The sequence below is a fragment of the Helianthus annuus genome, chromosome 17 (assembly GCF_002127325.2).
Source record: "Helianthus annuus cultivar XRQ/B chromosome 17, HanXRQr2.0-SUNRISE, whole genome shotgun sequence".
In the NCBI taxonomy this organism is placed as follows: Eukaryota; Viridiplantae; Streptophyta; class Magnoliopsida; order Asterales; family Asteraceae; genus Helianthus; species Helianthus annuus.
In genome coordinates, this window is record NC_035449.2 from 58,944,819 (window position 1) to 58,969,369 (window position 24,551).

Here is a 24,551-nt window from a genome sequence, read left to right on the forward strand (position 1 = left end):
AACGGAGGGACCAGTGGAAGCAATGGTCTGCATTGGAATGAAGTCCCCTTGATGGACATCTAGACTTCCTGTTTGCAAACTTTTTAGGGATCCTGGCATCTGTAAGGATCCTGGTATCTGGGATGATCCTGGAATGAAGGAGGATCCGTGAACCTGGGATGACCCTGGAACAAAGGAGGATCCTTGGCCCTGGAATGATCCTGGAACAAAGTAGGATCCTCGAAACTGCTGTGCCCCCGGATAGGCTCCCGGATTCATGAAGGATCCCATGTATTGAGGATAGGATCCTACAGGCTGAAAATGTGAGTCTGATGCCTGAGTCATTGCTGCCGAGTTGAGATGTGATCCTCTTGACTCCCCTATGATTTGCACGTCCGGGATCCCTGATGGCTGGGAAGTGATCATTGGAGTATCAAAGCTCAAGGATTTGGGCATCAGTGGAGAATGATCCTCTGCCGCTTTCTTTTGTCTTTTGAGATCTCCAATTTCCCTGAGGATCCTTTCGTTAGTTTCATCTTGCCGCTGCATACGATCCTTCATCTGCAAAATTAAAGCAAATACATCACTAGTACTGGGAATAGAAGAATTCATAGCAGAAGAAGATAGAGGTTTAGAGAAAGTGGGAGTTGATCTCTTCTCAATATTTTTCTGAGATCCTGCCGGTGGAGGAGGCAAGGCGATCTGTGATAAGGTGACCGCAGACATCGCCGTGGACGTGTTCTTCAATGATGAAGCCATGTAACTCTTTGAAATGATTTCGAACAAAAGATTTTCTTATGAATGAAGCACCAATTGCCCCACGGTGGGCGCCAAACTGTTTTGGTCAAAAATCACACAAGGATAATGTAACCAAACTTTATGTAAACGGGGTATGATGCTTGGTTAACTATGAAAGTAAAGGATCACTTCTGTGATAAAGATGCAAAGACACGATGATTTATACGAGGAAAAAGCCCTTGATCAATGAATGATCTCCGGCATAAAAAACCTCGGGTGATGGCAACTACCGATCACCAACTTCAATATAACAAAAATATGATTACAACTTTGGATGATAATGAGCTGAGTACAAGGATCACTATTGCTTTTGGTGTCTAAGTGTGTGAGAGTTGCGTTGTATGTCGTGTGTGTTCTTCTGAATGAGGAAGGGTGGTACTTATACGTGTGTAGGTGACCTATTTTAGGTAGCTAAACTAATATTCAGCTCATTACCCCTTTAGAAATGAGATACAATCTAGCCTAAATAGCCGCCCATAAATCAAGCCAAGTTTCCATATCCTGTGCAATGTCTATCTTCAATTAAGCTCTTGCCATAATTGTGAAGACGCGTCCCTGGATCATAATGCTCAGAGCGTATCCTGCTACATGTTCCTGCAAAACAATATTGTATTAAGCGGAAGTGGCCGTTAGTATGAGGATCACCATAATGTCCCATGATCCTGATCCTGAAGTCCTGCTGAGGATCACTGTCTGCCAAAGAAACAAGGATCACTGGTTAGGATCATGTGTAAGGATCATCTATAATAAAAATCCAGCCCTAACAACTATTGTGCGCGAGTTTAATGGTTTCCTCACGTGCAAAACAGTTACAGCTCCGAGTCTTGAGCTTGTGACTTAGTTATACATCCATTAGAACATCAACAACATTAACCAGGATCCCGAAATTCAAGCAGAATATGCCATCTTTAATTTTGACCGTTACAAGACCAATTCCGCGTGTTCTTTAATGCTTCGCCGGCTAATTAGCATAGACTAAGTCATTATCCATTATGATTTATCTGAGAAAGCATGTTAAAGATGAAGAGAGAGGAACAATATTCGTTAGTATTCAGGATCCGGAACTAACTTAGGATCCTGGAAAAGGTCGAGATAAGGATCTTTAGACGCTCAGGATCCTTAGACACTCAGTATCCTGGACTGAGTTAGAATCCTAAACTAACTCAGGATCCTACACTGTAGAATTTCACCCATAACAAATGTGACACGATAAAATGTGATATTAAATTTGTCTCAAAACAATTTATGTATGGTCGTAATATACTAAATCAGTAAATGAATATAAGTTGACCACATATTTGTTATCCGTTGATGTAGAGGTACGCATAGGCCGAATACTACGTTCCTAACCTAAACCATACGAACTGGCTTCGTATTAGTTTGGTTAGATCCAGTCTTGAATCAATTGGTTACGAACTAGACTAAAATACCAAAATAATAGATTAGCCTCTATGCATGTCGGGCCTCAGTAATGTAATATTACATGCTACAAAAGATGGGTCCGGCCCATTTTCACTACTTCCAAATTGAGGTGCACAAAAAAGCTGAACCTGGATCCGAACACGAAAAAAAACCCAAACTCGGGTATTTTAAAAACTAGGTTTTTATACCCGAACCCGACCCTACCCGTATGGTAGAGCCTAGTATACATATCATTCTCAGTACCTAAACCCGTAACCAGATTTTTTTGTACCCGTCTCATACCCGGGTTATCTGAATACCGAGTTTTCACAATACCCGTACCCGGGTTTACATAATACATGTGCCCGGGTTTATAAAATAACCGCATCAAGTTCTAAAAAAGCCCGGACCCGGGTTTAGACCGGGTATTAATGTTGAATTGAGTGTTGTGTTAACAACCTTCTTTTTACCTTGTATAACGGCTTTATAGCCGTTTGGGGCTATTTGGAGCCTTTTTTGGGTAGATTTTAGGCACATGAATGGGTACAAATATTGGTTTAATGTTTGGGTTAAGTCACACATTGAAAAACACCGAAAATCACCAAAAACCCGATTTAAAAATGGCTTCGCAAAGTGCTACATCTTCCGTTAGCGTGGGTTCTACGGCTACCAAAGCAAGCGTCGTGGAGGTTATTCCTACAAGTCGAAATTAAGAAATTTGGGTTCATTTCGAGTTATGTAAATGTCGTTTGGAGCAAATAAAGCTCGATACATTCATTGTGGCACTATGTTGAAGTCGGATTCGAACACGACGTTGAAAAAACGTTTGTCAACATAAAGTGTTGAAGAATGATTCGGACCGAGGTCAACCACTATTGTCACCGACGAACAAAGAAAAAACGAAGACGATCAACTTGTTCGAAGCTCTCTATGTTTACCATCTTATTCGACGCTATCTATGTTTGTTATTTATGTGTGTTTCAAATCTATGTTATATGAAATAAAAGATTTCCATTTATATTTCTATGTTTTATACCCAAAAATGAATATAAAAACCTGATCAATACCCAAACCCGACCTGTACTCGAGCCATACCTGAACCCTGAAATAGGGTATCATAATACTCGGGTATTAGAAAACCCGAACCCAAGTACATAGGGTATGGAATTCCTGGCCAATAGCCGAAAATATAAAACCCGGTTGTACCCGAAACCGTTTCCAAACCCGGAACCGGCTATTTAAAAATCCCGATTTGTGCACCACTACTTCCAAATTCCAATGCACCGTTTCCGGAAACAATATTTTTTGTCTCAAAAAAGTCGATTTAATCAAGTATCGGGTCATCTTGATAGAACCTTATAACTAATGAAGTGTTGTTGTCTATCAATTCTAAATGTGGTCAATTGTGAGATATGTGCATGGGCCATATTATGTCGCATGTTATCTTGATATCTTCATTAATGCGGTCTATGAAAAACATGCATATTCTGGCCGATCGGTTTCAGATTGTTTTATTTAATTTTGTATCAGACCAGATAAAATCGGAAAATGAAGAAAAATATTAGATCTGAAAACCGAACAAAATGAAACGCAATAGGGCCCATTCTTGTTTGAATTGGTTTTTGCACACTCTTAGATGTACGTCTCTTAAACAACAGTATTTTACACCTAAATACTAGCTAATTTTGCACTTGCTAGGATTTAAACTCATACCACTAAACCCTTGGATGTATGTGGATGGAATAATACTAAGGATGACGAACCTACTCAAAAAGAAGTAATAGGACAGTTGCCCCCTTAAAAGTATTAATGTTATTTTTACACAAAAATATCAAAAGCTATGGTTGAAAAAAAAAAAAACTCTAGGCACACAATAATGATGATGAGTTGATGACTATGGTGAATAAAGATTATGAGAAAATATTTCGTATGTATGTTTATTGAACCATATGGGAGGCCAAAGGCCCCGAGATAGCATGCAAACTTTACATGAAACAAGGAACATACAAGCATACCAAATTAAATTATTTTTTATATGTATAAACAATCACAAACGTTTTAGGGTAAACTATAGAAGTAGCAAAAAGGTTTAATATTGAATAGCTTTTTTTTTATAAATATTAGAAAAAAGTTAAGTTTATTCAATATGTTAAAAGTTCAAAAAAAAGCTACACTTTGTTGAATTCAAACCAAAAGTAAAGATGTGTAATTATTGTTTTTATATTCTCATTTCCTTTTTCATACATATTTTATTTAGTATTCTAACTATTGATTTAAATATACATGGTTATTTATACTTAATTTAGGCCAAAATTTGAAAGAGCCAGGATTTGAATGATGTTATAACCATGTTGTGCTATATAGGTGTCGAGCTGAGCTGAGTCGAGCCCGATTAGGCTTGAGCTCAGCTTGTTATAGTTTTATAAAGCTTGAGCTTGAGTCCGGCACGGTTTGAGCCAATTATTTTGAGATTGAGTTCGGCTTGAAAGTAAAATCCAAGAGCTCGAGTTCGGTTGGGCTCGGCTCGAGGTAATTTGAGAACACTTTTAAATGAGCTAAAAGCTCGGCTCGAGCTCGCTTAGATAGCTTGAAGCTTGACTAGAGATCGGCTTGCCAATGTTAAATAGTATGCATATAATATATAAAAATATATTTTTTGTTTGTTTTTGGTACGCAACCAGATAATCAAATAATATAAAATTTGTTTGAGTTCATTTAGCCTAGTGAGCCTAAACGAGTTTGTATGTAAAGCTCGAGCTCGGGCTCAATAACTAAACAAGTAATATTTTAGGCTCGAGCTCGTTAAAGCTCCGTTCGTTTGAGCTTTTTACTAATCTTATCCCGAGTAGCTCTCAAGCCTCTTCGTCTCGTTTACACCACTAGATGATTCCTTCCTCTTTAATTCCTACAACATAGTCAATTGTTCTTAGCCTCTATTCTTGTTGCCTCATGTAAATTTGATTATTATTTTTTATTTTACGCTAATGTATTCTTTTACATATATTTATGGGTAAATTACATTCTTCGTCTTTTATGTTTGTAGCGGGTTGCAATGGATGACTTTTAACTTCAATAATTACAGTCACAGACTTTTATTTGTAAATCTCATTACACTCCATGTCATTAGCACTAACTAGGTTATATTTTTCAGTTAACTTTGCTCACATAAGGGTAATTTAGTCCTTTAACTGATTTTTTTAATAAATAAAACAAAAAAAAACATATAACTTGTTATGAATATCACATAGAGTTTACCATGTAGATCAAGATTTACCTCTAGATTTTACCCAAGCAAGTGGATGAACTCTTTGTCAAACTTATGCGTAACCTTGTCTACTAAATAGTTAATCTTGTCCACCAAATAGTTAAACTTGTCTACCAAATAGTTAATCTTTTTATAGTATAAATACTAGCTCAAGGTAGAAGGAAAAAATGCACCTCATATATACATTTTCATAAGTTATACAATTATCTTCTCCTTTCTCTTATAACATCTCTAAAGTTCTTAAAGTTTTAGCACTAATCTTGTGTTAATTCTTGTTATATTATAACACGTTATCAGCACGAGGCTCTAGCCAAGGAAACGTTCAAGCAATTATAATAAAACAACAAATGGCAAACATAGCAAAAATTGAATTCCCGGCTCTCAATATCACCAGAGAAAATTATATGCCATGGACGACACATGTTAAGCGACATCTCAAGTCAATGGGTGTTTTGGAAACGATAACGGAGTGGAACGATTGTAGCGATCAAGACAAGGCAAAAACCGATGTCTTCCTCCATAAACTCATTGATGAGATGTTGCAATTTGAATATTCAAATTTTGAGGATCCATACGTTTTGTGGGAAGATTTAAAAAGCAGATTTGATAATCAAAGGGAAGTTTTACTTCCCACTGCTAGAGATGAATGGAGCAATCTCAGGTTCCAAGAATTTAAAAAGGTGAATGAATGCACCTCTGCTTTGTTCGGGATATGCTCAACGCTTCGATTTTGTGGGCAAACTGTTACAGAGGAAGATATGTTGGAGAAAACTTTCTCCACATTTCATGCATCAAATATAAACTTGCAACAACAATATCGGTTGCAAAGGTTTCAAAGATATTCTGATCTAAATTCATTTCTCCTCGTAGCAGAGAAAAACAATGAGATACTAATGAAAAATCATCAAGCTCGTCCCACTGGATCATTAGCCATTCCAGAAGCAAATGTTGTTATTAATGATGATACTAAAGACTCTGGAAGAAAATGGGGACGAGGCCGTGGCCGTGGCCATGTTGGTAAAGGTAATGGTCACAATTATTCCTTCAAAAGAAATAATAATTTCCGAGGTAATTCCCATGGTCGTGGACGTGGTCGCGGTCGTGCTCGTGGTCGAAATCAAAGAACCCCCAATTACCACACTCCACAAAATACCAATCCCAACCAGTATAACAAAAAGAATGAAGCTGGTAGGTCCGAAAACAATGGCACTTCTTGTTTCAGATGTGGAAGTGCAAACCATTGGTCAAAGGCTTGTCGTACACCTTCACATTTATGTGAACTTTACCAAGCCTCTCTAAAAAGAAAAGAAAAGGAGATGAACCATGTGGATAATTTTAATGATATCAACGTCGAACTAAATGTCGCCGACTTTACCAATAACATGGAACTCTGAAACAAATGTTGCTAAACCATAATAATTATATGCAACAATTATGTAATTTCCTTTATTATAAGTGTCTTTATTATGTTTTAGTAGTCTTTCTTTTCATGTAACGTTTTCAACTAATAAATAAACTTCTTATTATAAAATAACTCACAATGCCTTCGTTATACACTTATTATTATTTCTCTTTATATTTTCAAGATTAAAATGAATACCACTGGAGCACAAGAGCAGACAAATGATGCAGATATATGTATAGCGGATAGTGGAGCCGCACACACTATACTTAAATCTAAGAAATATTTTTATGAGTTGAAACCAACAAAAGGAACCGTTGATACAATATCAGGTCCTACAAACTTGATAGAAGGAGTGGGAAAAGCTAATTTAATATTACCAAATGGTACAAAGCTCTTAATAGAGAATGCTTTATTTTCCCCAAAATCAACAAGAAACTTGTTGAGTTTCAAAAACATATATCATAACGAATATGATACTCAGTCAAGGACTGTTGATAATAAGAAATATTTACACATCATGAGCAAAGATCATATATTGGAAAAACTGCTAATGCTCCACTCTGGTTTGCATTATACACACATTAATGTGCCTCAAGCACATATGGCAGTAAAGGAAAGTTCTTGTGATCCTGAGACATTTAACTTATGGCATGACAGACTAGGCCATCCAGGATCTACAATGATGAAAAGAATTATTGAAAACACATATGGACATCCATTGAAATATCAAAAGATCCCCCAATCAGATAAAATGCCTCTATGTACCTCTTGTTCACTTGGAAAACTAATTACAAGGCCTCCGTCCTTAAAAGTTGACAAGGAATCACCAATGTTTGTTGATGCGTGTGTAGTGCGATATATTTTAGATGTATATTTAAGCCCTTTTTACACTTTTAGCCAAGTTTTAAATTTATAAAAACACGATATTTACTAACACTAAACACACATATGGGCAAGTGCACCCATCGTGGACGTAGTATAGTGTTGGTAAGATACCGAGGTCGTCCAAGGACACAAGAGCTTTTAATACCGGTTTATCCTCAACGTCTAATCAAATCAAAAAGTGAGAAAAATGTTTTAATCTAAGAAAATAAAAACTAACTAAATGCTGAAAAATAAAATAAAAACAGATAGACAAGATGAATCACTTGGATCCGACACGTGTATTAGTATAACCTTTGATTATTTTCGCACTTTTGCACTTGTTTAAGAGATTATCTTAGTTATTGTAGTACGCCCCTCTTTTGAAGGCGACGTTACCCTCAACCCAGTAGTTTGAGTCAGCAAGGATACAATCCTAAAGGGTTGGATTATTGAAAGATAATGAATTAAGTTATTAATGCAAATTGTGGTAGGCCCCGCTTTCGGCGGTGACGTTACCCTCGGCTAAGTAGTCTGAGTCAGCAGGGATACAGTCCTAAATAGCCGGGTTATAGTATTAATAGTAGTTAACTTATGAGGGGGTCAAAGAGTTTGGATCCCCGCCATCCAATACCTATGGGCATTGAAGGAGATCCTACTAAATTTGACCCAGGTCCCAAGCAGGACCTCTAAACGCTGAACAAGGGCAAGACCTTTACCAAACCGTTCCCTTAACCCCCGACCAGGTAGCCAACATACCTCCATATAGACCGTGAAGATATGAATGGTGAAAATCTTTTATTTTATATAGACAGTAAAATAACGCCAAGACACCACGGACAAACGATAAGGAAAGATCACCTTCAACATAAGTAACTAGTTATTAAAGTCATTAATACAAAACCAAATAAAAAGTGCAAAAGATTAAAAATAAAAAGTATTATACTAAACACTTGTCTTCACCAAGTGATGTAAGAGACTTAGGCAAACATGGCCTTGATTGTCAAGAACTCTTACGATCAATCTTGGATCCCGAGACGACTCACACACTCTACGATGGACAATGGATGATGGTGGTGGATGATGGTGTTATGGTGGTGGTGGGTGGTGGATGAAGTGTGAGAGAGGTGGTGTGCCAAGGGATGAGATGGAATGAAACCAAGCACTCCTATTTATAGGCTGAACAGAAGGCTGGGCACGGCCCCGTGTCCGCTGGACACGCCCCCGTGCCCGTCTGACACTCTCTCTCCTCATTAATTGTAATTCGCAATTACAATTAATGCGCCTGCTGTACTTTCACCACGCCCCCGTGCCCGCTGGACACGGCCCCGTGGTGGGCAATGGAAGCTTCTATAGGTTTGTCTTTTATGCTGCTTCTTGGGCACGGCCCCGTGTCCGCTGGACACGGGGCGTGTTCAGTCTTCTGCTTTCTCTTCTTTGCTTTGGAGGATGCCGTTGAGGGTCCTGGCAGTCTACTTTTATTCCTTTTCTTGTATTTATGCTAGAATTAGTTGTCTTTTTGCTTCTTTTGTGAATTTGAGCTCATTTCATCCTGAAAATACAAAAGAAAGACAAAAACACTCTTTTTCCAACATTAGTACTTAAAAAGGGTTAGTTTTATGCCTTAATTGATGTGATTTATATGTTGCATTTTACACACATCAAATACCCCCACACTTGAACTTTTGCTTGTCCTCAAGCAAAACTCTTTAAATGTGGCTTACACTCCCAAATGGAATGGGTAGAAGAGAAAGTTTTTGGCTTGTCCTAGAGTGTCGGGAATCCAAGATCTTTGTAAGTTTTATTTTTATTTATTTACAATCCTATTCGTTATGATTTATTTAGAATGTTTCATAAGATAAATCACTTATTCGGGCATAGCATGCCTTATTAAAATTCCATTTATATACAAGTTCACATACCTCACGGGAGATCACTCAACACTCGGCCGAAGGTGTAATTTTTAGTGAATCACTCGAGAGCGGCATGGAACTTACGCCTTCCATAGGCTTGCCAAGCAATCAATCCTCCTCCTTTTTAACTTTTTACCTTTGTAAATATAAAGAGGACTTTTTGGGTGAAGGGTTAGGCTTGGGTTAAAGGTGGGTGGTTGGGTTAGTGGTTAGTAAAAGGGCGAAAATCGTAAAAAGCGTCGGTTTTCGTGACATACCTTGTTTTTAGTGACTTTTTATTTTGAAGTATTTCTCCAAACAAGCTTTTATATAGCTTTTGTTTGTTTTTGACTTCATCATCAATTTTTTTTTTAAGTCACATAAAATGGCGAGCTTACGAAAAACCGAGCTTGTTACTAAAATAAAGGGTGAAAAATAAAAAGGTTTTTGGTGGGTGAAAAGGTTTTAGGGTAATGAAATGAAAGGTTTAGGCTCAAAGGGGTTAACTAGGGGGATTTTGGGTAGGTGGTAAAAAAAATGAAAAATAATGGTGTAGAAAGAAAAATATGGTTAGTCCTAATGCCTCCATCACTTACTTACTTGGGTTTAAGTTGGTAAGGACCGGGAATGTATCGTCGTGGCAAGTTCTAGAGTTGTAAGAACCAAGCGGCTATTCACACAAGAAACGAAAAAATGAGCATTTAGTCTAAAGATGTATATTTGTATGCTCAATAAAGGCTCAAAACTCACTTTTGTGGGAATGGGTTTTTAATGTGATCAAGTATATATAATCGAATTTTTAACTAGACTTGATATGCCGTTTCGTAATTTTCTTATATTGGTTCTTTATTATCACGACGCTATCGGTTGTAAATTTGTAAAAATATAACCTTTTTAGAACTTGTTATTTCCAAATCAAACCAAGACAAGCAAAATAAAAAAAAACGAAAAGTTTTTGAAAAAATTTGGGGTGTTTAGCGGTTCCAATAGAGTTTTGTGTAAGGCTTGTAATTAGGATTTGCAAAATTCAAGGTTTTAGCATCCCCCCCACACTTAAATTACACATTGTCCTCAATGTGTCCCAAAAATAATATTTTCGGTTGATTAGAATGTGTAAAAGTGGGTTAAAAAGCAAAGATTTATGTTACTGGCATCCTGGACACGGCCCCGTGGTGACCGGGCACGGCCCCGTGGTCAAGTGCCAGTAACAGAATTTAAAGAGTTAAGACAGAAGCCTGGACACGGGGGCGTGTCCGCTGAACACGGCCCGTGTCCAGTTACCTGAACTGGGTGTTTTTCTGCAGGTGGCTCAGCACGGGGCCGTGTTGGTTGGGCACGGCCCGTGTTGAGCCTTCTGTGACGGAGATTTGTGTCGGGTTGCTCTGTTCTTTGTGCATGGGTCCATTTTTCTTGTTCCCTCTTTCATCCATTACCACCATGAGTGTGTTTTATTCTGCAAATTAAAACTAAAAGATTAAACTAACTAAGGATAGTTCCGCGGAATGCCTCCGTGGTGCGCCACGTTTATAAGGGTCCTTAGCTAGACCCAATGCGAGGTTATATGTTTTCTGAGTGGGATGTCTGGCGTCCCATGTTACACCGTCGGAGAGCAGCATCCAAGCTCGAATCAATAACCTTCATGTAATTGACCGGGTCGTCGTCCTCTATTCTCTTCCCAACCCCGAATTTCACTTCATCATCCCCGTACCTCAAGGTGAGTGTCCCGTCATTCATATCTACCACTGCTTGGGCGGTGGCAAGGAAGGGTCTCCCTAGTATAAGGGGGACCTCGGTGTCTTCCTCCATATCGAGTATGACAAAGTCAGCTGGATAAACGAATCTGCTTACCTTTACCAAGACATTCTCGATGACACCTTGTGGGAATTTGACGGATCGATCAGCGAGTTGTATGCTCATTTTTGTAGGGCTTGTGGTTCCTAAGCCGAGTCTTTTAAACATTGATGAGGGCATGAGGTTAATGCTAGCTCCAAGGTCGGCTAAGGCATTACGAACGGGTGATTCCCCTATTGAGCAAGGAATCGTGAAGCTTCCGGGATCGATTTTCTTTTGGGGAAGTTTATTGAGTACGAGGGCAGAGCATTCTTCGCCTAAATTGACTAATTGCAAGTTCTCAATTTTCTTTTTATGTGTAAGGAAGTCCCTCATGAATTTAGAGTACTTGGGCATTTGGGTTAGGACTTCGATAAAAGGAATATTGACATGCAATTGTTTTAGCAGACTTTCGAACTTTGCGAATTGCTCATTGGTCTTTTGACGAATTAACCTACCGGGGTATGGAACTCGAGGGGCCTTGGTAGGCTCTGGTGACGGAGGGGAGTTCTTTTCCTGCAGAGGTGTGGGTACTGTTTCCTCCGTTGGTGGCAGCGCTTCTGCAGGCCCTACGGTGCGGTTCCGTAGTGTGATGAGATGAACTTGCGCTTTTGGGTTCGTTTCGGTATTGCTAGGTAATGCGCCTTGCGATCTCTCGGAAAAATTTTGAGCTATTTGATTTAATTGTTTTTTATGTTTTGAATACTAGCTTGTTGATTTCTAAAATTTGATTCTAATTGTAGAAATATTTCCGAGTTTTTCTTATCAGTGTCGGAGACGAGGCGAGATACAGTATCTTCGAGCCTTTCTCGTCCACTTTGTTGTTGAGTGAAATTTTGTGACTCATTTCTTGGTTGCTGAAAGTTTGTTCGTTGGGTTTGTTGGTTACTACTATTGCCGGGTTCCCTCCAACCAAGGTTTGGGTGGTTTCGCCATCCTTGGTTGTAAGTTCCCGCTGGGGGACCTGACGGCCTAGGTCTATTATCAATGTAGTTTACCATTTCTTGTTGATCGTCTGTTTCTTTCATGCAACTCCAATTTTCATGTGACCCACCACACCCTTCACAAGCCATAACCGAGACTGTTTTTGTCATTTCCAATTTTTTTATTTTTGAAGAAAGGGCCTCGATTTGGGCTTGTAAAGAAGTGCTTTCATCGACCTTACGGGCGCCCGGGGCGATAGACTTATTTCCCCGGGGGGTGTGCCATTGAAAATTGGTTTGAGCAATTTCCTCAATTTGATTATATATTTCGTGTGGGCGTCGATTACCTAAAAGTCCCCCGGAGCTAGAATCAAGTGTCTGCCTAGTGTGTGGCAACAATCCATTATAGAAAGTGGATACTTGTTGCCATATTGCGAGGCCGTGACGGGGACACTTGCGTAATAGCTCCTTGAACCTTTCCCAAGTTTCATATAAGGATTCCCCGTCCTCTTGTGAATATGTATTAATTTCAGTCATTAACTTAGCAGTTTCAGCGGGAGGGAAATACTTATATAGAAATTTTTGGGCTAGTTCATCCCAGGTGTTTACCGATCCAGCTGGGAGGGCGTTGAGCCAAGCTTTCGCTCGGTCTTTTAGTGAGAAGGGAAACATACGGAGGCGGATGGCGTCGTTTGATGCTCCATTGATCCGAAAGGTATCACATATTTCCAAGAAATTAGTTATATGTAGATGGGGATCCTCGTCCGCAAGCCCATGGAAGGTTGCGGAGTTTTGGAGCATTTGTATCAAATGTGGCCGGAGTTCGAAGTTATTAGCTTCGACATTCGGAGCATTGATAGCGGCGCCTAGATTACCTACGGTGGGTCGTAGATAATCCATAAGGGTACGTTGGTCCGCCATTGGAGGTGGATCACCCGAAACCTTCTCTTGGTTTTTGGCTTTTAACCTTTTTCTGAGAAAGCGTTCGGGTTCTTTTAGTGGTTCTTTTATGTCTTTATTGGAACTGGAGCTCATACACTACGTAAGGTTGGCTTCGGGTTCCAAGTCCTGCAATAAAAACAGAAAAGAATGTTGGTCAGAAGGTTCACCACGGCCCCGTGTTGAGCGAACCCGGCCCATGGTCGGAGTTTCAGTGATTGTTTCCCAAATCCCCAGTTACTGGAAGTTGGACACGGCCCCGTGTTGCACCGGCACGGCCCCGTGGTCAGCCTTCTGTAACTTGGAAAACAAAAACTGCCAGTAACAATGCTAGGCACGGCCCGTGTCCGACCAGGCACGGCCCCGTGCTGAGCTCTGCAGAAGCTGAAAAACTAAGAAAAATCCTAAAAATTAAAAAGAAAAATAAAAATATGATTAGGCCGTTGATTCCTAACTTTCTTAAAATCCTTGTGTCCCCGGCAACGGCGCCAAAAACTTGATGCGTGTGTAGTGCGATATATTTTAGATGTATATTTAAGCCCTTTTTACACTTTTAGCCAAGTTTTAAATTTATAAAAACACGATATTTACTAACACTAAACACACATATGGGCAAGTGCACCCATCGTGGACGTAGTATAGTGTTGGTAAGATACCGAGGTCGTCCAAGGACACAAGAGCTTTTAGTACCGGTTTATCCTCAACGTCTAATCAAATCAAAAAGTGAGAAAAATGTTTTAATCTAAGAAAATAAAAACTAACTAAATGCTGAAAAATAAAATAAAATAAAAACAGATAGACAAGATGAATCACTTGGATCCGACACGTGTATTAGTATAACCTTTGATTATTTTCGCACTTTTGCACTTGTTTAAGAGATTATCTTATGTAACACCCCGTGTTTTCCAAAAGTCAAAGTCAAGTGTTGACTGTTATTGGAATTAAAGATTAATAAAGATTAATTTCATTTTAGTTTCATTTTGATTTTCGTATTATTTGGAGTAAGTGTTGTATAATCAAACTAATCGACCGATAATCGAACTGTGAATCAACGACCGACTGTGAATGATAGGAAGTAACAATGCAATAAAGCTAGTCAATCAATAATCAAGCTAATCAGATCAATCATCGAACTCGAGTGTGGGGATTTAATGCTTTCATACGTGTGTGTGTGTGCCTTATGTGTTACTTGTGCATGTTTACTTTTATGTTAAAGTGTGTGGTGAATCAATCAAATCAATCAAGACTCAAAGGTGAATCAAACTCAATCGAAATCGAACCCAAATCGTGGTGTAAGGATGCTTGTATGTTAGATATAGTAGTTGGAACTAAAAGTAATTTGATTAGAAATTCTATCATCCTCAAATCATCGTTCATCGAAGTCGAAATATCAAAAATCGTCGCGAAACACTCAAAACCAGGCAAGCCGATCGAACAGGGCAACCTGATCGAACAGGCTAGCCGATCGAACAGGCTGTTCGATCGGACAGCTGCTCGATCAGGGATGCTGTTCGATCAGCCAACCTTTCCTCTTTTGGAAGCCTATAAATAGGGCTGTCTTTGTCAACCTTTCCACTTTTGGAAAAGCTCTGACCGACCAGCCTCTTCTTCTCACTAAATCTCAGATTTCTCTCAAACCGGTAAGTATTTCGCTCTAATCCTTGTACGTTTTTGTTCATTAATCGATTCTCCATCTTTCTATCTTTCAAAATCTGAATTTCATCCATGAAATCACCAAGATCTAGGTGTTCTTGAGTGATGTCATCATGGTGTTCTTGGTGTTCATCAAGAACTTCATGTTCTTGACTTCATTCAACCATGAATAAGCTAGATCTAACCGATTTCCACATAAATAACCTAAAATCTACCAAAGATCTTAACATTTCACGGTGGAAAAGGATTGGAAGATGGGTTTTCATCTATCTTTCAACTCTTTTACACTCAAAAAGGTGAAAACGAGACCTGAACCGATTTATAAACCATTCTAAACAAACACATGGTTCAAGATTCGGGTTCTACCGAGAGATATACCGATTTCGGGTTAAACGTTAAACTTGGGTTCCAAACCGTCTCTGACCGAGTTTGGGTGATTCCTGCTCGGGTCAGTAGACTAAGTAGGGACTTCAGCTTTGTGGTTCAACTCGTAGTCAAAATATCTCTAAAACATCAACAATTAACGGGAATGGCCAAGTGTTAAGTGATAAGTTAACCGAATCGAGAAGCTGGCCGAACGGCTAGGCTGTTCGATCGAACAGCCCAACCGAACGACTATGCCAGCCGATCGGCTAGGCTAACCGATCGACTAGCACTTAGACCCACCAACTCACAAAAGTGTAGTATTGACGAGGTACTGTTCGACCGACTACGCCACTCGATTGTAATCATTACTGCTCGAATCATGAGATACTATACTTCAACACTTAGACTTTTCAAAACATTGGAATGTCACCCGATCGAACATGCCAACCGATCGAGTGACATATTTGAAAACAATGAAGTGCTAACCGCTCGGTTGGGCTAACCGATCGAACAGCTGTTCGATCGACCAACTTGAAAGGTAGTACAAACCATCATACACAAACACATCCTTCACATCAAAGGAAGAAACAATCCACTTGAAGGAACCAGCCGATCGAGCCAGCCAGCCGACCGAATGGATGTTCGAACGGACTTTCAAACCAATCGAACAGCCCACTCGATCGAACTGTTGTCCGATCGAATGGCCTACTCGATTCAAGTACATTGTTTACTTTTTCCGCGTTACTCATCGTTGTGTTATCGAACTATTCAGGCTAAACTATTCTCAGTGCTCCCTTCAATCCACAACCAACCACTGTGAGTATACTCGATCCCTTTTTGCTTTCAGCACTTTTGGGTGTTACATACGTAATCTATCAAATTCACAAACAACACGAACTATTTGAACGCTAACCTACTTGCATGTATTACTTGTCTAAATGATTGCTGTTTATTATGTTTACACGTGGAGTGCTATCTACCTGCTTTAGCAACGTAGTACTATAGTTTGGACTCAGCGCCCGTTCACACGGGGGTTGCTAAGGACAATTACTTGCATGGATTACGGTGGTAATCATGTATTGCGAACTGTCTCGGACAGTCAACTCGAAGTCGTTGGTACCGATGGTCCCATGTTGGTAATTTACATGCATCGTTTGCCCTTGTGTACGTGCTTGGTTATGCGTAAACTATTCGAACTCTATATGCTATATCAAACTTGTGTACTCACCTTTACATTATATGTATTGACTTTATTTTAACGTATGTGACAGGTGTTTAAGCTACTAGCGTGCTAGGGAAGCGAGGCAATAATAAGTTTCTAGGAGCCTGTGACCTTAGGACAGTGTCCACGTATCTGCTCCAGGGCCATAATTATCTGTAGATCTTGTACTGGCATCTGTAGTCAGTAAGATTTACGGATAGTTGTCTAGAAGTCTTAAAACACTATTTACTTTCGGTCTGTAATAATTAAGAATTTGAGTTGTCGGAACAGTTCCCATATTGTTTGGTTGATTTCTATGATAACTTGTTATTATTTGGGACACGGTATGGGACGTGTTGTTTAACTGAATTGTATGATAGTTGTTGTGGGAACTTCTGAACAATCTGTTTCGCTCAGTGCCGCGCCCCGATGATTCCGCCATCGGTTGGGGTGTGACATCTTAGTTATTGTAGTAGGCCCCTCTTTTGAAGGCGACGTTACCCTCAACCCAGTAGTTTGAGTCAGCAAGGATACAATCCTAAAGGGTTGGATTATTGAAAGATAATGAATTAAGTTATTAATGCAAATTGTGGTAGGCCCCGCTTTCGGCGGTGACGTTACCCTCGGCTAAGTAGTCTGAGTCAGCAGGGATACAGTCCTAAATAGCCGGGTTATAGTATTAATAGTAGTTAACTTATGAGAGGGTCAAAGAGTTTGGATCCCCGCCATCCAATACCTATGGGCATGAAGGAGATCCTACTAAATTTGACCCAGGTCCCAAGCAGGACCTCTAAACGCTGAACAAGGGCAAGACCTTTACCAAACTGTTCCCTTAACCCCCGACCAGGTAGCCAACATACCTCCATATAGACCGTGGAGATATGAATGGTGAAAATCTTTTATTTTATATAGACAGTAAAATAACGCCAAGACACCACGGACAAACGATAAGGAAAGATCACCTTCAACATAAGTAACTAGTTATTAAAGTCATTAATACAAAACCAAATAAAAAGTGCAAAAGATTAAAAATAAAAAGTATTATACTAAACACTTGTCTTCACCAAGTGATGTAAGAGACTTAGGCAAGCATGGCCTTGATTGTCAAGAACTCTTACGATCAATCTTGGATCCCGAGACGACTCACACACTCTACGATGGACAATGGATGATGGTGGTGGATGATGGTGTTATGGTGGTGGTGGGTGGTGGATGAAGTGTGAGAGAGGTGGTGTGCCAAGGGATGAGATGGAATGAAACCAAGCACTCCTATTTATAGGCTGAACAGAAGGCTGGGCACGGCCCCGTGTCCGCTGGACACGCCCCCGTGCCCGTCTGACACTCTCTCTCCTCATTAATTGTAATTCGCAATTACAATTAATGCGCCTGCTGTACTTTCACCACGCCCCCGTGCCCGCTGGACACGGCCCCGTGGTGGGCAATGGAAGCTTCTATAGGTTTGTCTTTTATGCTGCTTCTTGGGCACGGCCCCGTGTCCGCTGGACACGGGGCGTGTTCAGTCTTCTGCTTTCTCTTCTTTGCTTTGGAGGATGCCGTTGAGGGTCCGGGCAGTCTACTTTTATTCCTTTTCTTGTATTTATGCTAGAATTAGTTGTCTTTTTGCTTCTTTTGTGAATTTGAACTCATTTCATCCTGAAAATACAAAAGAAAGACAAAAACACTCTTTCTCCAACATTAGTACTTAAAAAGGGTTAGTTTTATGCCTTAATTGATGTGATTTATATGTTGCATTTTACACACATCATTTGTTGAAAGAATTCAAGGTGATATATGTGGACCAGTTCATCCACCATGTGGACCGTTTAGATATTTCATGGTCTTGATAGACGCATCCAGCAGATGGTCTCATGTCTCTTTATTATCAACTCGTAATGTTGCCTTTGCAAAATTTCTTGCTCAAATTATCAAACTACAAGCACATTTCCCTTATTACACTGTTAAAAGGGTGAGACTTGATAATGCTGGTGAATTTACGTCACATGCTTTTAATGATTATTGTATGTCTGTGGGAATTGTTGTCGAACACCCTGTTGTTCATGTACACACACAAAATGGCTTAGCTGAATCATTGATCAAACGTTTATAGCTAATCGCTAGACCATTAATAATGAGAACAAAACTTCCTGTGTTGATTTGGGGTCATGCAATTTTACATGCTGGATCGCTGATTCATGTGAGACCAAGTGCAAATCATAAGCACTCCCCACTACAACTTGTTTCTGGCCATGAGCCAGACATTTCCCACCTTAAAATTTTTGGGTGTGCAGTGTATGTTCCTATTGCACCACCACAACGCACAAAAATGGGACCTCAAAGAAGGTTGGGAATATATGTTGGATATGAAACAGCCTCCATCATACGATATCTTGAACCTTTAACAGGCGATGTATTTAAAGCACGTTTTGATGACTGCCATTTTAACGAGGCAATGTTCCCAGCATTAGGGGGAGAAAATAAAAACGAGAAAATGACGTCTCATGGTGTGTGCCTTCATTGTCTCATCTTGATCCAAGAACAAAACAATGTGAGACAGAGGTTCAAAAGATAATACACTTGCATGACATTTCAAATCAATTGCCTGATGCTTTTACTGATACAAACAGAGTTACAAAATCTCATATACCACCTGCTAATGCTCCAGCTCGAGTTGAGATTGTGACAACTGTCAAATTTGCCTGCATCTGTACATTAGTTTAATATTGATTTATGCTTAATGACTATGCTTAATTACAACTGTTGATTATACTACTTTCTGATTTCTGTTACACACATACACATGCATCACATTCATACTGTCACTCCATTTATTGCACACAAACTTTAGTGACAAACTTGATGCACAAAGCACAGTTAGCACAGTGAGCGGATAACCCAGAGACATGCTGACAATGCCAACACCTAAACAGACATTGTTTTTGAGGCCAGAGTGAGCCAGGAATAAAATACTACACTAGTAGAAAGTGTAGGGTAGTGAGGATCATAAAACTGCGTCACTAGGTGATAGTTATAGTGCCCGGAAGTGCCTAAAACATACATTAAATGCAGAATTCTGCACTTAATAAACAAAATTCAGCATTTAACAATGCTAGTAAAGTGCAAAAAATTGGTAAAATAGTCCTAGACACTTTCCAAAGTGTTGGGAATTTAATGTGTCACTAAAAATAATATGAAAGACACTTTGTAGACTAATTTAGCACTTTAACGGATCAACATCCAACCGAACAACCGAACTTTACCCGAAACATAAAAATATTACCAAATATATTGTTTTTGCTTTTCTGAGCTAGTTAGGGTCCCCGAACACCCTAACGCACCTTATATTACATAACACACCTTAATATGCTAACTTAACATTTAAATCTAACTAGTTCGTAACTAATACTTGAGACCCAACCAAGTACCCCCCCCCCATTCGAAACCGGTTACATGGGGGCTCACCCCACAAGATTTGTTTGATTATTTTATTGGGCTATGCTTAGTACTAAGGGGACATAAGACACAAGGGGTAATGGTGAAACATGGGTTATAAGAAGGCACTTGGGATTATAAGGACTCATTCTCAACACTTCAACAAACAACCACACTCTCTCTTCCCTCTTGTGTGTTTGGCCGAGACCACCAAGCACCACCACCACCACCTTCAAACTTCCTTTATGCAATCTACACAAATCCAAGGGTGCTAGAGACCATACAAGCAAGCTTGGTGTGTTCGAAAGCTCAAGGACCACTCTCGTTTTCTTTTAACCACCACTTTTATGCTCTTGAACCCCCTAGCCTTGTGCTAGTAGTAAGTTCCTTAGATCTTCATATTCTTCATATTTATGGTGGTTAATAGTGAAAAGAAATCAAAGTCTTGAACATAGACTAACCATGAGATGTAATAGTGTTAAAATGAAGATAAAATCATGTTGTTCTTATGTTGTCATGCTTGTTGTATGTTGTATGTTAGATTAAATGGTATGGTTCATCACATGGACTTGCTAGATCATGTTTAAAGACATGAACTAGCAAGATGTGAAAGTTAAAGATATGTAGGATGATGAACTCATTCACACATGAACTATGAACTTGAATAATGGATGTTTTCTTGAAAAATAAAGATCAAAATAAGTTGTAATCTTGTAGATCTAAAGATCTATGAGTGGTTTTTCGAAAGAACCAAGTGAAAGGTATGAGTTTTGTTAAAACTTGGATCTTACATACACTTAACATATTTTTAGTGAATAGACAGGTGTAGGAACACTTGTGTGAAAAGAAAATTTCATAAAGAAATATTTTTAGAAATTATGACTAGAAGTTGTGAATATTCAAACTCTTTAAAAATAAAGTTTTTAAGAAACTAATCACATTTTAAAGGTAACAAGATTTACTAAGTGTGCTAGTAAGTTACTACGTGTTTTTATAAATTTTCATGTTCATAAAGTTTATAGTTTATGTTTGTTTTTGACAAGTTCGGTAAATAAAGATTGTATGTTGTTGATTGATGATTGTTTGAATAAGTTTTTGAAAAGAAAATGATATGCTAGTAAGCATGGACACCTCCATTTACAAAGGAAACTCTGGCGAAATTTTTCTAAAATTTCAACACTTAGGAAATATTTTTCTAAACAAGTGTTACAAGTATATTTTATAACTTGTGTTTCAAATATAAACTTCGCCATAAATTTTGTTACGAAATACAAAGTATCGGAGGTTGGTTTTCGCAAATAAAAATGGGTAAATATATATTTAGAATATATTTTATACTGATACACTTGTGTGATTAATTGTATATTTTGTGAACTAGTTATATTATTTTAGGGTAAAATAATATAACTTACAAAATACCATGGAAATTACAACTCCATAATAATACCAAAAATTACAAGGAATAAAATATTTAAGTTACACACGTAATATTGAGAAACCGAACAAGAAAACGTAACTTATGAAATATTCCGGGATATACCAATACATTATATTTTTGGTAAATATTATTGTGGAAATGAAAGAAGTGAAAATATGATTTCGTAAGTACTACTAATTAAGTATATCATATGTTTGACAACGAGAAAATATATTATTTTTGAGAGATAAAAATATATTTTCCTAGCATATTTAGAAGATATATAATTTTTGTGAAAATATATATTTTCTGGGACAATACATGATTAAACAAAATAAGGTTTATTTATATATATTTAAGCGAGACTTGAAATATATGGTTTTGGAAATATATTAACATATTTTTATTTGGAACAATACATCGAAATACGACGCCGTTACTTGGCAAGATATACAAATACAAACACGAAAACACATGTATAAGATACCCCATCATTGGGAAGGAAATACATACTTGAGAAGCCTTAACAGAAAATATTGCTTAATCAGTTATTCCAAAATGAAATATAATTTAAAGTTAAAATAATTTATTTTAACAAGTAATTATAATTTGGAGTAATATTGGGAACATAAGAAGCGTAACTCAAAGATATTAATATAGAAGCAAGGCACGACCCGTTCGTCTAATAGGCGTTACAACACTGTAGGTAGTCGTGTTCGCTGAGGAGATTTGAGTTACAAGTACCGAAGACGCAATACAGTGAGTTCATGTCCCCCTTTTCTCCTTACTGTTTTCAGTTTTATACTTCGGGGGTGAAATACATGCGACAATTATTACAAACATTTATTTACATGGTATGATTAGCTTAACGAGGGTTTATACTACTTAGATCATGTGAGTGGGTAGGTAGAACTTAAGGCCATTAATCCTCGTTGTAGGACCGAGGGACATGAGTGATAGATCTATTCGGGTGTAGCGAGCCCCACTCCTGAGTCCGCCGAGTGGACCATGAGGTGACTATATGCCCGACGCACAAATCTGCTAGGTTTGAGTTTTCCTGCATCACTTCACACATATCAATGGCTTTGCAAACCATTAGTGATCTCTTTTTCCTTATTGCTACATACCGGGGACTTACATACATACTTACAACATTTTTCAAAAGCATATACATACACACAAACAAACACATGAACTCGCTCAACTTTTGTTGATGTTTTTCAAACTACATGTATTTCAGGAAATTTTAATGGATCTGGCGGGCGTTGGAAGTTTTTATGCTGCGTTAAGAATAAAGATGTCATCCATGGTCTTTGAGTTTGGACGGTGTGTCTTATTCCTGGACGAGACATGTCTTCCAAACCTTGGTATTATTCAATATCTTTTGTCGAGTCTTTAATGAACTCAAAAGCATTTTGTACGATTTGTAAAACTAGAATTTGCAGTCTACGTTTTTGAAACGATGTTGTTATGTTTTAAACTTATTTAATGGATGACAAACCTATGGTTTTATCATATAGTTGATGTTATGATTGAATGCAATGATATTAAGAAAGTCACACCATAATCACGCTTCCGCAAAAGTCAGGGTGTGACAGAGATCCCAAGTAAGGCAATAGATAATAAGATAGCTCATGAATCTCAAAAACGTTTAAAACGTGGAAGACCAATCGGTTCAAAGGATAAGAATCCACGAAAAAGAAAAGCACTTGTATAAGAAATTGACCATAAAGAGAATGATCTTGATAAAATAGTAAATACCGAAACCTCTCATGAGAAAGATGTTGATGATACTAACAAAGAGATATCAATCAACTATGGTCATACACATATCATATGGAACCGATATGAAATGGAAAATATTGATGAGATATATTCTTATTCTATAGCAAGTGACATCATGGGTGGAGATGATGATCCTGAACCAAAATCTGTCAATGATTGTCAAAATAGACATGATTGGGATAAATGGAAAGGCGCTATGCAAGCTGAATTAGATTCACTCAACTAACGGAAGGTTTTTGGGTCTATTGTTGTTACACCTAAGGCTGTAAAGCCTGTAGGATATAAATGGGTTTTTATACGAAAACGAAATGAGAAAAATGAGGTTACAAGACATAAAGCGAGACTTGTAGCTCAAGGTTTTTCACAAAGGCCAGGGATCGACTATGAAGAAACATATTCTCCCGTTATGGATGCAATAACCTTTAGATACTTAATCAGCTTAGCAGTTTCTAAAAGGTTAGAAATGCGTCTTATGGATGTCGTTACAACTTACTTGTATGGATCACTTGATAGTGACATCTATATGAAAGTTCCTGAAGGATTTAAACTTCCTGAAGCGTTAAGTTCAAAACCCAAAGAAATGTATTCGATCAAATTACAAAGATCTTTATATGGGTTGAAACAATCTAGAAGGATGTGGTACAATCGTTTGAACGACTATTTGACAAGTAAAGGTTATACAAATAATCTTATCTGTCCATGTGTCTTTATTAAGAAGACAACATCAGGATATGTGATCATAGCTGTATATGTTGATGACCTAAATATAATTGGGACGCAAAAAGAAATTCATGAAACAATTATTCTTTTAAAGAAAGAATTTGAAATGAAAGACCTTGGAAAAACCAAATATTGTCTTGGTTTACAAATAGAACATATGAGCAATGGAATACTTGTGCATCAAACGAATTATACTGAAAAGTTGTTGAAACGTTTCAGTATGGACAAGTCAAATCTTTTAAGCACTCCAATGGTCGTTAGGTGATGGGTTGGTAAAATTCCATAGCTTAATGGTTTTAATTTCGGTTAATTACACGAAGTTACTTTAATTCTAGAATACACTACTTTGATATGGTTTGTGTTTTGCAGGCATTGACGGGTTTAAGGTGCATTTTGGAGATTTACTGAATCTTTGGGCAGATGCTAGAGAGAACATAATTGAAGAAAATGCAAAAAGAGGCAAAGCTGAGCTAAACTCTGCGCCAGAAACAGTCCAAACTTCATTTTGGCTTATCCTGAGCTAGAAAATGAGTTTCGGGACTTATAATATATGCATTTGGGGTAGCTCGACGAGATGAATCAACATATAAGGTTTTGAAGGGCCAGAAATTGACGCATTATCTGTTGCACACCTGCTGATTAGTAAAAACGGGATTTTTGAACGAAAAAAGTCAATTTTGGAAAAGG

At 38.3% G+C, this 24,551-nt stretch overlaps 1 protein-coding gene and 1 non-coding gene across 2 annotated transcripts; both read left to right on the plus strand.

Moving 5' to 3' along the window:
- Positions 1-5,790: 5,790 nt before the first annotated feature.
- Positions 5,791-23,370, plus strand: LOC110924298. Its single transcript, XM_022168322.2, has 2 exons — positions 5,791-6,466; positions 23,249-23,370. Exons 1-2 carry the CDS (start codon positions 5,791-5,793, stop codon positions 23,368-23,370), a joined length of 798 nt encoding a protein of 265 aa, XP_022024014.2.
- LOC118489530 lies at positions 12,791-12,897 on the plus strand. Its single transcript, XR_004887550.1, has one exon. It is a non-coding gene; the product is annotated as a small nucleolar RNA R71 (small nucleolar RNA).
- Positions 23,371-24,551: the final 1,181 nt, after the last annotated feature.